A 15,881-nucleotide genomic window follows, 5' to 3' on the forward strand; every position below is an offset into this window, starting at 1 on the left:
ATGCACAAGATGACTGCGACTGAAGCCGTTAAAGGTGTTGTGACATTCCAGCTCTCAATGCAAAAATAAAAATCATTCGAAAGATAACTTTTATTGGTTTTAACAATCTTCTCTTTATCGATTCAACTGCTAGGTTTTCTTATTATTTTTCTAGATTTTCGTCGTCTTCTTTGTAAATCACAATTCTGGTACAGTATTTCACATTTTGCTTTTCCAAGTCCTAATATCGAAGCTTTCAGACTGTCCAACATAGATGTAGAAGGCTGAGCATCTATACCAAGCCTACTGGTCAACCAACTCATCCCAAAGCTGCAAATAATAATTGGATTTCTTGAACAAGAATTCACAGAATTCAAATCTTCCGAGGCTTATAATAGAAATGCAAACTTTTCGAAAATGTTCATATGATGGCTGTCTTGATTATAATTAATTCTTTTTTTTGGAAATTTCGAGGTTTTTGTAATTTCAACCTCATTCCTTCAACTACTATATTATACAGCTTGTGAATATATAATTGATGAAAATGTTGAGTGGTGATTCATTGTCAAAATATAGTGTGGGTATTTTATATTAAATTATGTATTTACAGCTGTTCTGCTCAGATAGAGCTCCATGAAGATTATACTTGAAAATCAATCATTTTCTTGGAAACCAGAAAAATGACAGAAATAAAATTGAGTAGACATTCTATGGGAGCGAGAAGACAACGGGAAATAATTTAGTGGTGTTCCCCCTATAATGTTAGCATGATATCTACCTAAAAGGTAAGTTCGAAGATAATTCCAGCCTATACGAGTTACGCCCGAACCTGCAAATAATTTTTTTTTTCCTAAAAACTATTACTTTCAACAAGAAATTTTGGGGGACCTTATTCAAAATGAATCGAGTTATCAAGAATTAATTATTCAGTACTATAATATGAGTAAGGAGAAAAGTTTCTTGCGAAACAAATTTTAGTGGGGGCTAAAACTTGCAATAATTATCTGGGAACACCACCAAATTTCTTTTTGATTGCCTTCTGGACATAGAATGTCTGCTCAATTACATTTCTGTCAGTTTTCTGGTTTCTAAGAGAAAAAATAAAAGTTGCTACTCAGGGGATATATTTAGAGAGCTGCATCAAATCTTACTCGCTAAGTTTGTAATTAAATAGGCAATAGTCTTTCGGACAGTAGGAAGATTCTGATCATGCATATACATTATCTACGGCCAAATTTTATAGAATCATTCTATAAATAAATTTGCAAAAATAAAGTTCCTTTAGATTAAGTAAAGTTTTTATACAAACTATTAGGATCTACAAAAGGTGAAGTGGACTAAGAAGTTGTAAATACTGTTCACTATTCTCACCTCCAAACGGGAATCCAAATTTTATTAGTATCTACCAATTGCCTTGAGTATCTGTTGTTTTCGCATAATGTTTTTCTCAAACAAACTCCATTGTCGAGATTTGCTAATGTAGCTGCCTCTATCGAAATAAGAACTCTTCTAGCTAACTCGTTCAAGGCATAATTATTAGGATCTACAACTTTTGCTGCAGGCACATCCCTCCTGTTTCTGTATTGCATGTTGCTATAACTTCCCATTCCATCGAATGCTGGTCCTACGGGTACTTCGACAGCTTCTTCCGTTTCTACTATGATGCCATCATCATCATGTATCCTACTTCCTGTAGCTGTTCCTCCGCCAGTTGATGTGCCTCCTGTTGCTGTTCCCCCTGTCGATGTACCACCCGTAGATGTACCGCCTGTAGACGTACCTCCTCCTCCAGTACCAGTAGCAGTGCCAGTACCAGTACCAGTTCCTGAAGAGTCAAACAAGTTTTTGGATCAAAATGAAATATATATGACACAATTCGCTCAGACAAGACTCGAAATTTGTCACCTAATTCACAGAACAGAAAGGCAAAAACATAAATTCATAAATAACTTGGCAACAAATTTCAGTGAATATATTGCCATAGGGTAACAAGACTAAAAAAAGTTTTGAGAATTATTCCCAGATTGATCATACTCTTCTTTGTTATTCACTAAATTCTTTCTGGATTCGTTGTTGATGTTTTCTTTTATGATTATGGAAAAAAAATTATCATGCAAATCAAGCATTCCTATATATAAGTACTATACATTTTTCATCAAAATATTCTTCTAGGCGCTTTTTTCCGTCGACTATTTCCTTCTAAAATTGGATATCGATTTTTAGGTAGTTTATTTCATTTCAAGCTCATTGCAGATGTCGAGTCATATAAAAAATAGTTAATTCCTTTGGCAAAACTATAGAGTTGCACTAGATCTTTCGAAGTAATTGTCCTCAATGCACACTAGTTTTATCAATGGAATGCTCTTTGGATGGTAAAGCATAGGAATATTGAGGAAGTAAGAATATTCTCACGACCACTCACAACAACACTCACCACAAAATATTCATCGTAGGCTATCACGTTGAGCGCCATCGAAATATCGATATATTTTCTTGTGGGGCCAAATTTTTTGTGTCGATATTTTGTTCTGCTCTTATATCATATAGATAATCCCTTCGATCAGATTTTCCCTAAAAGTGCAATATCGCCTGATATCAAGAATATTGATGAGCGGTCCCACTGGACCGCTCTGGTCCCCAGAAAAATAGAAACTCACAGCAGATTCGGTACAAGTGAAATTTGTCGAGTCCAATCTCCTTATTATAACCATAATAACACCTGTTCAATTTTTTTCGAATAAAAATTCGAAAAAAAATACTACTAAAAAGTACTCGTAAACTCCAAAACAGCGGTCCCTACGGACCGCTGTGGTCCCACAAGTAAGACTATCAGCGGTCCCTATGGACCGCTGTGACGCTCAACGTGCTATTCAACTTTGAAATTTGATGTTACCTAAGTGCCTAAGGATATTTCTTAGCTTGTACCACATCATTTTTCTCAAGTTGAATATATAAACATAAACAAAACGATAAAATCCAACTTTAGTGTTAAAGTGTCGTTCTAAATAAAGAAGCTTCTCAAGAACAAAATACTAGCAAATTATAGAAAACCTCGAAACGCTTACTGGAAAGTTGATATCAGAATTGATGAGCATTGTGTTTCACTTTACCTCATAATGATCTCCTTCATTGGAACTTCAGGAAAGTCAAAAAAGTGTTATTGAATTATATACAAAAATGGTATGAGTCCTATAAAAGAAGAATGGTAATAAACAGCAATCAATGCAAAAGATTGTGTTTTCCAAACATGAGTTTCATCGTGGTACTCATTTTCAATCAACATATGTGATTTTTTTCTTGATAATTCATTTATATTCTTCAATCCAATGAGCATTTTCAGGTTCTAAATAAATAGATAATTTTTTTGCATATGAAAAGCTATTTACTAAGTACTATTCGAAAGTTTTCCTGAATATTTTACCTTTTTTGGTCTTGATATCATAGAAACCGTTTTTCGTAATCAACATACTCCTTTGTTCATTAGATTGTGTATCACCAAGTCTATCCAATAATTTCTTCCGCAATAATTGAGATCGAAAATCGCCATTCAAGAAAAATAAATCTTTAATTCTTTCACTGTCAATATCCGAATTATCATCGCTTATACCACCACCATCTCCTCCGATTTCTCCTTCACCATTTTCATTCTCACCACCACCACTCATGCCGTTTTCACTACCACCCTCTGGATCAACTGGTTGATCACCGTTATCAACATCAGTCATTCCATCACCGTTTCCAGAATCATCTAGTCCGGCGTCGTTATCGGCCATATCATCACCTCCTGTATCGGTTGACCCAGCCTCATTATTATCCCCTGGGTTATCCCCCATATCAACACCCCCCATATTATCTCCACCAATGTCGTCTGTACCCATCTCATCTGTCATCATATCTTGTCCACCAGTACCTTCTCCACCAGCGTCATCACCTCCCATTTCAGTCCCTCCCATATCTTCCCCTCCCATATCTTCCCCTCCCGTATCTCCCCCTCCCATGTCTTCTCCTCCCATATCTTCCCCGCCCGTATCGCCTCCTTCCATATCATCACCAACAGTTTCACCTCCTCCCATTTCATCTCCAACTTCTGGCTCTACTTCCATACCACCACCTCCCATATCATCACCACCGCCCCCTATATCACCTCCCTCCCCCATATCAACACCATCCCCCATATCACCACCACCTCCAGCATCTTCTCCCCCTGTCGCTCCATCACCCATATTTTGATCAGCCATATCCCCTGCTATGTCCATCATTCCATCTCCTTCACCACCTGGCAGCTCTCCACCACCTCCTTGATCCATTCCACTAGTTGATGATTCGGTGTTACCTGTATTGGTGGGCATCATCATTCCCATAGCTGTTGTGGTGGTATTAGTCTGAAAAAAAGATTTAGAGAAGATAGTTGATGAGTCACTGAAGACTAATTCCGCAAAACACATAGTTTGAATCCCTAAAACCCGAGTGCACCGTCTTATTTAAGACAGGATTAACGTTAATTTGGTGATTGCTATGGTAACTGCTATAGAAATCGGAGAAATCATCCAGTATAAACGTTAATCTTGCCTTAAATAAGTCGGTGCACACGGCCCCAAATACGATATTCCATGTAAATACCAAATTATTCATTTGAATTCATTTGGAGCCACCCCTGACGGGGTTAACAGTGCGGTAGCCATATCAGCACATTGTTCAATATAACGGAAACATTCAGTACATCAATTTTTTCAAATGATCTTCAACAGTTGGAGTCGGTTCAGGCAGCGTTACTCAGAACTAATACCTGAGGAAGGGGCCAGCCAATTTAATGGGCAGATGGCGATCAGGATAACGCCATCTTCCAATTAGATCGAGTCGCATTCATCACCCTATGTCCACGTCAGTAAACTATGGCTGACTAAGCTGCTGGAAGAATCAGCAAAAGTTGCTAAGTTATCCGGTCTGAAATATTCTTCAATTAAATGTTTCAACTGAACTCACTGTCATAGATATGCACATAACGACGTGGACTATGAACATTCCAAAAGAAAGGAAGGCTAAAGCTGTCAGAGCAATCTCGAAAAGTTCTGTTAGGCCTTCTTTCTTATCGACGTACTTCACATGGTGATGATGCTTAGGAACATGGATAACTTGTTCATGGATGATTGGGTGATGACCTCCTCCATAAGAGCCTGAAATCATTCGAAAATAATCCTCAACCATAAAAAAATTGCATAAACTAAAGCATAACTATATATTCCAGGAAGAATATTATACTACGGATTAATCAATTTGAAACCTTAAGGTACAGGTGGGCAAAATGTTGTCTACTGGGAGGATCTCGAAGTATCGTAGGAGGCTGTGGTTTTGACCATTCTTCGTTTCTCCGAAAAAGAGCTCGAGAATGTGTCATCCGTTTTCTTCTAGCTGCTATAGTTCTCGAGATCTCCTCAGTAGACAACGAATTTTGTCCAACCTATACATAAACTCCACGTGTTAAATGTGATATTTCTACAAGGGAAGTTATTGTTTTGTGTTTCATTCAGAATATCCAATAGCTCGACTATGGGGAGTTTGTTAATTCCAGAGCAAGAAGTAATGTGAATATTGAAATTGAAATTAATTCAGAAATGAATATTAACAAGTTTTACGATCTGAATTGAACTAGCCAGTTTGCCATCGTGAGAACAGCCAAATGGAGAACGTACAACCGAAGAAGAGCAGATTCTGACCATGGTTTCAATCTCATTTGACTTCGTCAGAGCAACACAGCTCCTTCTCCGATTGAAAAACGTTTGGAATCGATGGACCCTAATTAAATACTGGTAGTTGCTTCTGAGTATTATCGAGTAGTAATTCAGCGCCATGCAGTATTAAACGAGATGTCCCATTTTTCCTCTAAATCAGTACGCTGGCCTGCTTATTGCAGAAAACATAGTTCTAAGGAATTGAGAAGGTGGAAGCACGTTCAGTTCACTACAGAAATGATGCCAGAGGTAAAATAATGAAGAATGATCACTCCTTCTCAATTATTTACACGAATGTTGCCTGCAATAAGCAGGGTAGCAGGTAGAAGGGTAGGGTGATTAGAGGAAATATGGGACATATGCCATTGTCTTCGTCTGGGTTTCGATCTGAGGGGATTGAATCGGATCTCGTTTCATACTGCATGGCTCGAGTTCTACTCGATAATACTCAGAAGCGACTACCAGAATATTTAATTAGGGTCCATCAATTCCAAACGTGTTTCCATCAGAGAAGGAGCTGTGTTGCTCGGACGAGGTCAAATGAGACCGCAACCATGGTCAGCATCTGCTCTTCTTCGGTGGAACGTTCTCCATTCAGTTCTCCAGACGATCGCAAATTGGCTAGTTCAATTCGGATTGTAACACTTGTTGACATTCATACCAGCGGGTGGTATGCATTCGAATTTATTCTTATTATTGTATTCATTGCCTCCTTGTTAAGGCGTGATCATTCTTTATTGTTATCAATAGTTTTGTTCTATGGAAATGGTGCAAATGGGGCATAATAATAAAACAACTCACCTCCACCAGAATGCCCCCCAAAGCTTGACCCTCCAAAATACCCAGCACCGCTGCTCGATGGGTGCGGATGTGGATGTGGATATCCCCCTCCCCCAGAAGGAACATAGATGCCTTCCGCACTATGTCCCAGTTTCGATGGTGACGGACTGGGTTTAGGTTGATACGTGTAGCCGTAACCAATTACTTGCTCGTCAAATTCTTCATCATCCTTTACCTCACCCTCTTTAACAACATCAGACCTTTTCCCCATATCATAATGTTTATATATATCCTCCAAAGTTGTGCTCCTGAAACACACATAACTCTCTCATTATAAACAGTTTCTTCCTTCTTATATCAATGCAATATCAAAGGTGTCACTCACTTGGAAAGCCAGTCCTTATAATTCGAAGATCCTTCGTCCTCTAGGAGCCCAGTCTGTGTCGATTTGGATTCAGTAGATTGTAGAGTATTCATGCCAGGGCCGTGGCTTATCACACCCATCCTTTTGTTAATCTTGGACATTGACATATCCTGTACTATTTGCTCAGCTATATAGTTTCGGCATAAATATTCGTTCATCATATGCCTGAAAGTGTTGTCGAGATGAACTTTCTTTATGGAATATACCCGTATCGAAAACAAACAAAAAGTAAAGCTAGTATTATTCAGATTCAAAATTTAACCTTAACTATCTGATTATTTCCTCAGAATGAGACTCATATACTTGGCTGTGAAATAACGTTATGCTGATTCTTTCAAAATTCGAGCTTCATCTGGCGAAAACATTCTGCCATAGGGGTAGCGCCCACCAAAGTAGCGTAGCACTGACATGGCACATACATGGCAAAGGCGATGCAAAATTCTCAGATATCACACATCTGAGTGAAGTGTCAGTTGCGTGAAATATGTCGTTTTCAGTTCAAATCTGAGAATTATGCATCGCTCTTGTCATGTTTGTGCCATGTCAGTGCTACGCTACTTTGGTGGGCGCTCCCACATACAGAGAATATTTGGAGAATTTTTTCAATTTTCTTGAGGTTTAATTTTCACAAAAGTGCACACAAATCTTTCTTCGTATCGGTTATTCATCACATTTATCGATTTTCAACTGAATTTTTTCAATTTCGGCGGTTTTTGCTGTTGACAGCAAAAATTGCGAAACGTTCTGAAAAAGGGGTGTCGCACGAAGCCCTTTAGTGAACCGGGGACGGGCTATATACAGGTCCAAGCCACTTCCGAGGCGAATCAGCCCTAAAAGGTGAATTTACCTAAAAGGTGAATGTACCAAAAAAGGTAGATCTACGGGATTACTAGTCAACATCAATATACTAAAAGGATAAGAACCATAAAAATGATTAAAAAAGAGGGTCTAGGCGAACCGCGAGGGCCGAAGGCCCGAGCAACGGCATAAGCGAACTGGAGGACCGAAGGCCCGAGCTGCGGCCTAGGCCCACCGCGAGGGCTAAAAAAATCTTTGATTACGCCACTCCTCTACATTCCTCGATATCACTGAAACTTTACGAAAAGACTTTTCACTCATAACTAGAAAACAAAAGATGATGCTGTTTTGACCATTTGAAAATCGAAGTCTGCAACGTGCTATCCATTTTTCACTAGCTCTTACGGTTACAGAGCTACCATTCAATACCATCGAATTTTGCCCTCCCTCTACTATTACCTACTGGCGTATATGTGCGTAATAGGGAGATACGAGAAACTTGAAAATTGTATCCTCGTGTGGAGCCAAGAGGGTTTTCAGCATTAAGATATTTTTTCGAAATAATTACTTTTCCTTCGATTATATAAATGATATTATAATCAAAGGAATGAAAAGCGTTATGAGGAAACTAATAATAATGTATAGCTTCTCAATAACTCACAATTAAGAAATAGTGATTGTACAATCGGCACTTCAAATCATCAAATCGATATCTTTCATTTTATCCATTGATAAAAGAAAAAATAAATAACTCCCCGATCTTCACGTTTTGGGACATGTAGACTAAAGCCCGTTTTTAACAGCCTAGAATTCTCTACATAATTTTGGTAAGAAAACGGCAGCATGAATTGCGCATGAATTCACGAGTATATTCTCTAGAGAATTCTCGGCTGTTGCAAATGGGCGTAAAACTTCAAAAATCGAATGAAAAATCCTTCTACTTGCAAACGACTTAAGGGGAAGTAATATCTCAAGAATCTCATTCAAAAACGGCATTCACTAGTTCCTAATTTACGCTTTCAATTTCTTACGTGAAGCCTTGATTTTTTTTAAATTGAAGTAAAAAGGACGTCTTTATGTTACCCCGTCTCTTTTTTTCCAATTTAGTTTTTTTTTGTTATGAGAAAAAAAAGTTGAACTTTAGTGTCAATAAAACTTGTTTTCACAATCATTTTTCGACGGTTTTTCGACATATTTCGATAATAATAACGACAGGGTTACATCGGCGATTCAATTGTTTATATAATGCAAAGATTTTCATAGCGATATATGCCAAAATTACGCTGAAATTCAGGAATAACTGAAAATTATTCAATATTCCTAATATTACCTCTCACGTGATAATTTCTACTTTTCAACTAACTCAGTACATAATTCAGGCTATTGCTCAAAGATGACACATTTTCGTAGTCGTATTTGGGATAGCATCTGTAAAGCAACCAATGTCAATCGTCTTGATTTCAAATCGTATGTACCTACTAAGTACTTCCCCTTAAAATTCGTCTAAAAAATTTAGAAAAATTCGACAAGACTGCCTAGCTCTAAGCTCTGGCCGACTTCTTTTAAAAATTTACATATTTTTGAAAGATTTGCAGCTGGACTCCTGAAAACTGAAACATAATGCCGAATAATAGATACCCCCATCTACTCATCCACAACTCCTCACCTTGTACCTATCTACCTACCAACAAGTCATTCTTCAACACATAAAAAGTAGTGAGAAATTTTATTCGGGTGAATATTTATTTTCGACAAATTTTCTTATACATACAATGTTCCTTACCTGTGATAACCCATTGTGATAAAAGCTTTATCTAAACTTCCCTCAAATCCAGTCACAACCGTTGTTGCATTTGGATACTTCACAGTTTTATTAGTAGTTGGATTCTCCAACATCAACAAAGTGGTCGGCATATAGTCGGGGGAAAGAAAATCATCGACATCTATCACATTTTCACATACACAATAACAGAATACGAGTATAAGATTCAACAGAACCTGAAAATAATTCATGGTATTTCCTTTGAGGATGTCTCTACACGCAATGAGATTGTTGCAAGATGTGTGACATGTATTGATATGGTTGAAAAATTTTCTTAATAGGAAACTTAGCGTGAAATGTCGTTGCATAATGACACTACTTTGTTCTTCCGTTATGAAAAACGGCATAAGATCTGTTAGTTTCGGTCGTTCGTTTCAATTTTAACGGATAATTTACAGAATTCCTCTGGATAAGATGGTCCATTTCATCAACCATCGCATTTTTCCACAACATCACTGGTAAATAAATGTGTTTTTACATTGAAAGAGTGTAGAATCATAAATACGCGATCAATCAACGATTTTTCATTAACATTCTGTCGAATTCCCTTATCTGTGCGAAAATAATGTACGTATAATTACAAATAGGTTTCTAACGAAAATCATACAAGTCATCAATAATTGAGTATATTTATTTCAGTTATTGAGAACGAGAACATTTTTTCGGTTGTGAATTTCCTCCTCATTATGCGCTATACCTATTATTATTATAGGATAATTATTACTTGTCATGCGAAGGAAAAAGAAAGGGAATATTTTCGATAGTTCTCAGTTTACAATTTTTTTTTCCATTCCAGCTATTTTCAGCAGTATGTTCTTTGATATGAATATTCAAATTGACCATAGATGTCGAAGTTCCAGAAAATCGGATAACAGGAATTCTATGACATATTACTCAGAACATCCGCCCCTATTCTACCTTTTCTAACACAATAAAATAAAAAATTGGACTTCGAATCCCCGTAGTTGGTCTTTTATGCTCATGCTTTTAACCTAACGATATAAGAAGAGTGTGAATGAGTGCGTCAGAAACACCTGTTTAAAACTATATAACCACCCGTGCAGATTTCCAGCTGAGTTATGACAAGACTACGTAGCCAAGATAAATCATCGCTAAAAGCTCTTCTGCGAACCCTTCATCGTTACCTAACTACTTTTCAAACGTTGGACACTTGAATGGGATGCTGAGATTAATATATGTCTCAATAATATTCGTTCTTCCATTTATACACTTACGCTGGAAAATGGAACATATTTTTCTTTATTTCGTTCCATATTTCATGAATTATAATTCTTCAGTTATGTCTCTGCAACATAGCGTATGGAATACAATTATTATTTCCGCCCTTGGCCGCACCCAGACAGACGTAAGAGAAACACAGTATGGTCATTGTGTTTTTCTGGTCTGCACGGCTTCTATGCACTATAGACTATTACATGAACCTATTTTCACAAAGATAGATAATATATATCTCACATTGGTCTCAGATATAATAATAAATATAGTTTGCAAGTTTAAATCTGAGTAAACCACTAGGGATAACGAAAAAGAATGTATTTTTCTAATTCATTGTAAACAATTGAAAAAACACAACTTAATAATAAAAACATGCGTCCAAAAATATCGTCTAACTAGACGAATTCGTCGTATCCTGTCATCATCATCATATCCTACCGGCTATGAAATTCTGAATATTCTCTACTGGCGCATAACACTCACCTTCTATTTTAACATATTGTAGAAATATCTTTCAAATCTGATAAAATGATAGGTAACGTTTCGATTCTTTGCGAGAAGCTGCAAGTTTTTGAATAAAAAATTTGCTTCAGAAGTTGACGTCAATAAAATATTAATATATATTCACTCTGCGTATAATGTGGTGATACAAGCTGAGCGCTACGTTCAGACTGAGAATATCAAGCTTAATAATTTCAAAGCCGACTTGAAGACAAATTTTTTTCAATGCAAGTTATTAGAGCTCAGTAAAGAAGCCATTGAAAAAATCAGAATAGAATTCTGACCGTTATCTCAAAAGTATCTGCATACACAGGGTGAGTCAACAGTGCTCCATCGGTCGATCACTTAAGGAATTTTGGTCTAGGAGAGTGATTCAAACTTTGGCGGGATCGACTCCACTTTGTGCATGAGATAAACTTTGCCGTTGTAACACGATACTACTATGCCTTTTCATATGAGAATACTCAAGTCTTTCATCACATTCTAAATTTACATATAATTCTGATTGAAAAATATCCCAATTATCATAATTTCTTCTTGCGCCTTTTCGCGTAGGCCACATTTTCCAAAAAAATTTCACTTGAAACCGGACGAGATAAATCTGAAATGAGAAAAGCACTGAAGTGAAGTTTTATGCACATGGACAAATTCATTCAAATATATTTTTCTACAAGCGTGCGCGTTCAACCCTTTTGCAGCGCGCATTACAAGTTGCAAGAATAAATTGAATTCTGACATGTCTCTATGCACCGAAAGCCAACGATGAAAGATATCCATGTTACCGATATGCAGAATTACGTATATTATTATGTAGGGTGAGTCTTTGACTTGTACAAATATTTCAACAGCAGATTCTTGAGGTCAAAGAAACTCTTTTTTTCTATGCCACTTTTTCCGATTCGGCCCTGATAAAGATATAGCCGTCTTAAATTAGCATAACGAGCTATGCCAACCCTGGAGAAACAAAATTCCCTTAAGAATAACAAACTAAATCTATGACACTACATATCTGTGGATCTCTCAGAGTTGCATTCAGCCAAAATACTTCATTTTCCGAATAGTTTTAGCAGTCCAACTCAGTTTCAAGAGTTGGTTTCTTTGAATTTTTAGTATTTCTCTAGTGCGTAATGGTCATAATGAGAAAACTGCAAGACGTGGGTGATATATTGTGTTCGAAAGAGATTAAAATAAATGAAAAACTTCATTCTGAACTTCATTTCATTCGATAACACCGTTTTTCGGATAGAACTAAGAATATCGTTCTTTTATGGTTTTCCATTATTTTTTTAACCGAGCCGATTCGGAAAAAAAATGGTATAGAAAAAAAAATGCGACTCATTTAGACCTGTGTTCCACCCTCAAAACCTCCTTAGCTCTTTGCTTTCATAATGTAGAGTGTTTACTGACATAATGTCCACAAGTTCTTCATCAAAGAGTCAAACCTAGCAATTTTTTCGATTCTCTGTGGTATCAATCATTCATTCATTCATTGCAGTATCCCGTTACCGGAAATTAATCTACAAAAAGACATAAAAAAAGAACAGACTTATAATTTCTTTGGGCTAAGTGCGACTGTGTGCCCTCCTGTGACTGAAGAGACCCAACCGGGCCAACCGTGACCTACAGATCCTTCCACACTCCGGGCATGGATAGTCACCTACCAGATCTGGCCGCCGCTGAATTCTTCTCGAGTCTCCACTATAACTGTGCACCATAGATCTCCACTGTGACCTGTCTAACGCTAGTTGTTCCCAGTTATGATTGGCATTAATTGACTTTGGGGATTGATGTAGTGTATCCTTAAACCGCTTATGCTGGATTCCTGGTTTCCGGGCTCCCTCTGCCAATTCGCCATACAGAGCTATTTTGGGGAGTCTTGTGTCTTGCATCCTCAGAATGTGGCCGCTCCATCTCAGTCGGCCCTTGTTACTTGAGTCTTAATTGTTGTACAACTCGCGCGTTGCAAGACTTCTGCATTCGAAACTTTGTGAAACCATCTGATGTGCATTATCTGTCTTAGATGACGTTGCTGCGTCGGTTCAAGCTGTTTAATATGTAGCCTGTAGGGAGTCCAGCTTTCGCTTCCGTAAAGAAGCGTTGGGAGGACGACTGCTTTGTAAACAGCTGTCTTGGTCTTCAGATTTAGGTCGTGATTTTTAAATACTCTGTCCTTTAGCTTCCAGAATGCCCGTGATGCCGAATTGATACGGTTGTGTATTTCCGTGTCTAGGTTAGCCCTAGTATTTATGAAGCTTCCCAAGTATTTGAACTGCTCGATCTGTTCTAGGGTTTCATTCTCCAGGCTGATATGTGTTTGAAGGCTTTCTGGGGGACTTATTAGGATTTTGGTTTTGTCGATATTGAGTCTAAGGCCTAAAGCTTCGTATATATGTTTATAGGTGTCCAGCATTATCTGTAGATCCTCTGGGCTGCTAGCGATAAGTGCGCAGCCGTCTGCATATTGGAGTTCCGTGATAACCTTTGAACGGGTTTTTGCTCTGAGGCGCTTCAGTTTAAATAGGCCTCCATCAAATCTGAATCTTATTCCAACACCTCTTACAGGCATACTCATGTCAGCAATTATCGAGACAGCTATGGCGAGAATATTGAACAGTAAAGGCACTAACACGCAGCCTTGTTTTATTCCAGAGTTGGTTAAGAAATGGTCGGTTATAGAGCCATTATGCTGTATTCTAGCGGTGTTGTTGGTATGAAGGTATCAATCAATATACGGAGAACAAGCGTCGTTAGCATGTGACCAGTGAACCAAAGATTATAGAGTTAGGTTAACTCTATAATCTTTGCAGTGAACTCGATGAAGAAATTCTTTATTGAGTTCACTGCATGAGACATGTTGCATATCATGCTTGCGAGCACTTGGGTGCTCGGGAGGGATTAGTGAGTACTGTATTCGATATAGTTCTCGAATGACTGTTTTTAAATACAGAGTGCTCGAGGAGCGTAAGACATTCAAGTGCCTCCACAAGCACTAAGCACTGTGCTTGTGCTTGTGGGTTTAATTTATTTCATAAGTCTTTCTCCTTCAAACATAATTTCCTTATGTTTATTTAAATTGCAAGAATAATCCTATTTGGACCCTAAATCTACTAGACAATAACGCACATCACTGAGAACAAAACCCCCAACAGCCAACCATCACCAATTCATAAATATAATTTTCTTGAAAGTCTGTAATCTTCCGAGAGTCAAGAAAAAAGCTTGTAGAGGAATCAATCAAAATCCAAGAATTTACATATTGAATTCAGTTTTCAATCACCCTGTACTCATAATAATCCCCCCTGGTATCAGTCTGAATGCTTTTCCGCGGCAATATGGTGGGTTATTCACAATCCCCCACGAGATCCATCGCCAAATGGTGCCGCTCTCACTGTAAACAATACAGAGTAAATGCACAATCTCACTGTAAAATGATATCAACCACTTATAACCATTCATATTCCTCATTTGCCGGTGAATCTTGTTAACCGGAGAGCATTAAATATCAAACACAAAGGGCGTTAATGCGGCAATATCTGCCCGTTATGAAATACTCGGCCTTCGTCTGAGTAATGTGGGAATTTTCTAATAGGCACAACATGTGCAGGAGCAAGCCAGTGAATTCAAACAAACAGATTCAGTTTACCCTGAGTACAAGTATTCGCCGAGATTTAAGTGGTTGTTATTTTCAATTATGGAGTCTCTAAAATAACCTCTGAATATGTACTAAAAAAATTTCACATCAAATAGCTTGACAACAGAACACTCTGCTACAGGTTGATAAAATGGGATAAACTGATACTTTATCGTGTTGTGATTGTATTCCGATGTTAATTTTAAACTATAATAACAAATGCTAGTTTTATGCCTTTCTTTTAGAAATCCTGGCATCTGATGGCATTTTTACAGAACCACGCATACCTAGTGTGCATAATATCTTGTAACAATTTGAATGATACTCCTGAAAAATTTCTCATTTTCAACCAACTCTACCCTAGATCCTTAAATTTGAAGCATTAGCTTTAATTCGTTACCTCGCATTATCATTCGAACCATACATTAGCAAACTGATTCAAATCCTTCATTGAAACACTTTTCATTCCTCGTTTAACGGGGGATTAGAATTTTAATCCATCATTAAATTATAATTGACGTTCATACGTTAGAGTTGTAAGGAACAAAATAGACACAAACACCATGGAAATATTGTATCATGCCAAGTTTGAATTTGTTGTAAGCTTGAATCGGCCAATATAATTCAAATATGGAAGATATCGAAAAATATTGGTGAAAAGTTGTTGCAATTGAAATATATTTTCATTTTTCCATTTCAGTCAGTTAGATTATTTCCCTGATTGTATCATCATAATCAGTGGTATATAATATATTATAGTAACTATAAACATATTGAGGTTATGGCCTAAACGCAGCAATGTCTCACGTCTAGCAAATTCTTGTCAAATTACGAAAAGCAAAGATTGAAAAAAAAATAATAGCAGGTATGCTATTCTAAAAACTAATAAATTACAAAAATGAATTAATTTTGAATATTTTTTATAGCGAAACAGTCACACGATTTTTATTCTCTTAAGCTGATGAAAAATTTGTTTCTTTT

General features: G+C 37.3%; 1 protein-coding gene across 1 annotated transcript; it reads right to left on the reverse strand.

Moving 5' to 3' along the window:
- Positions 1-4: 4 nt before the first annotated feature.
- LOC123315988 lies at positions 5-9,732 on the reverse strand. The gene is made up of 7 exons (XM_044901899.1): positions 9,494-9,732; positions 6,874-7,077; positions 6,510-6,796; positions 4,963-5,153; positions 3,401-4,361; positions 1,351-1,804; positions 5-309 (listed from the first exon to the last, which is right to left on the reverse strand). The coding sequence occupies exons 1-7, from the start codon at positions 9,721-9,723 to the stop codon at positions 123-125; spliced, it is 2,514 nt and encodes an 837-aa protein (XP_044757834.1). The 5' UTR covers positions 9,724-9,732; the 3' UTR covers positions 5-122.
- Positions 9,733-15,881: the final 6,149 nt, after the last annotated feature.

This window comes from Coccinella septempunctata, chromosome 6 (genome assembly GCF_907165205.1).
Source record: "Coccinella septempunctata chromosome 6, icCocSept1.1, whole genome shotgun sequence".
Taxonomy (NCBI): domain Eukaryota; kingdom Metazoa; phylum Arthropoda; class Insecta; order Coleoptera; family Coccinellidae; genus Coccinella; species Coccinella septempunctata.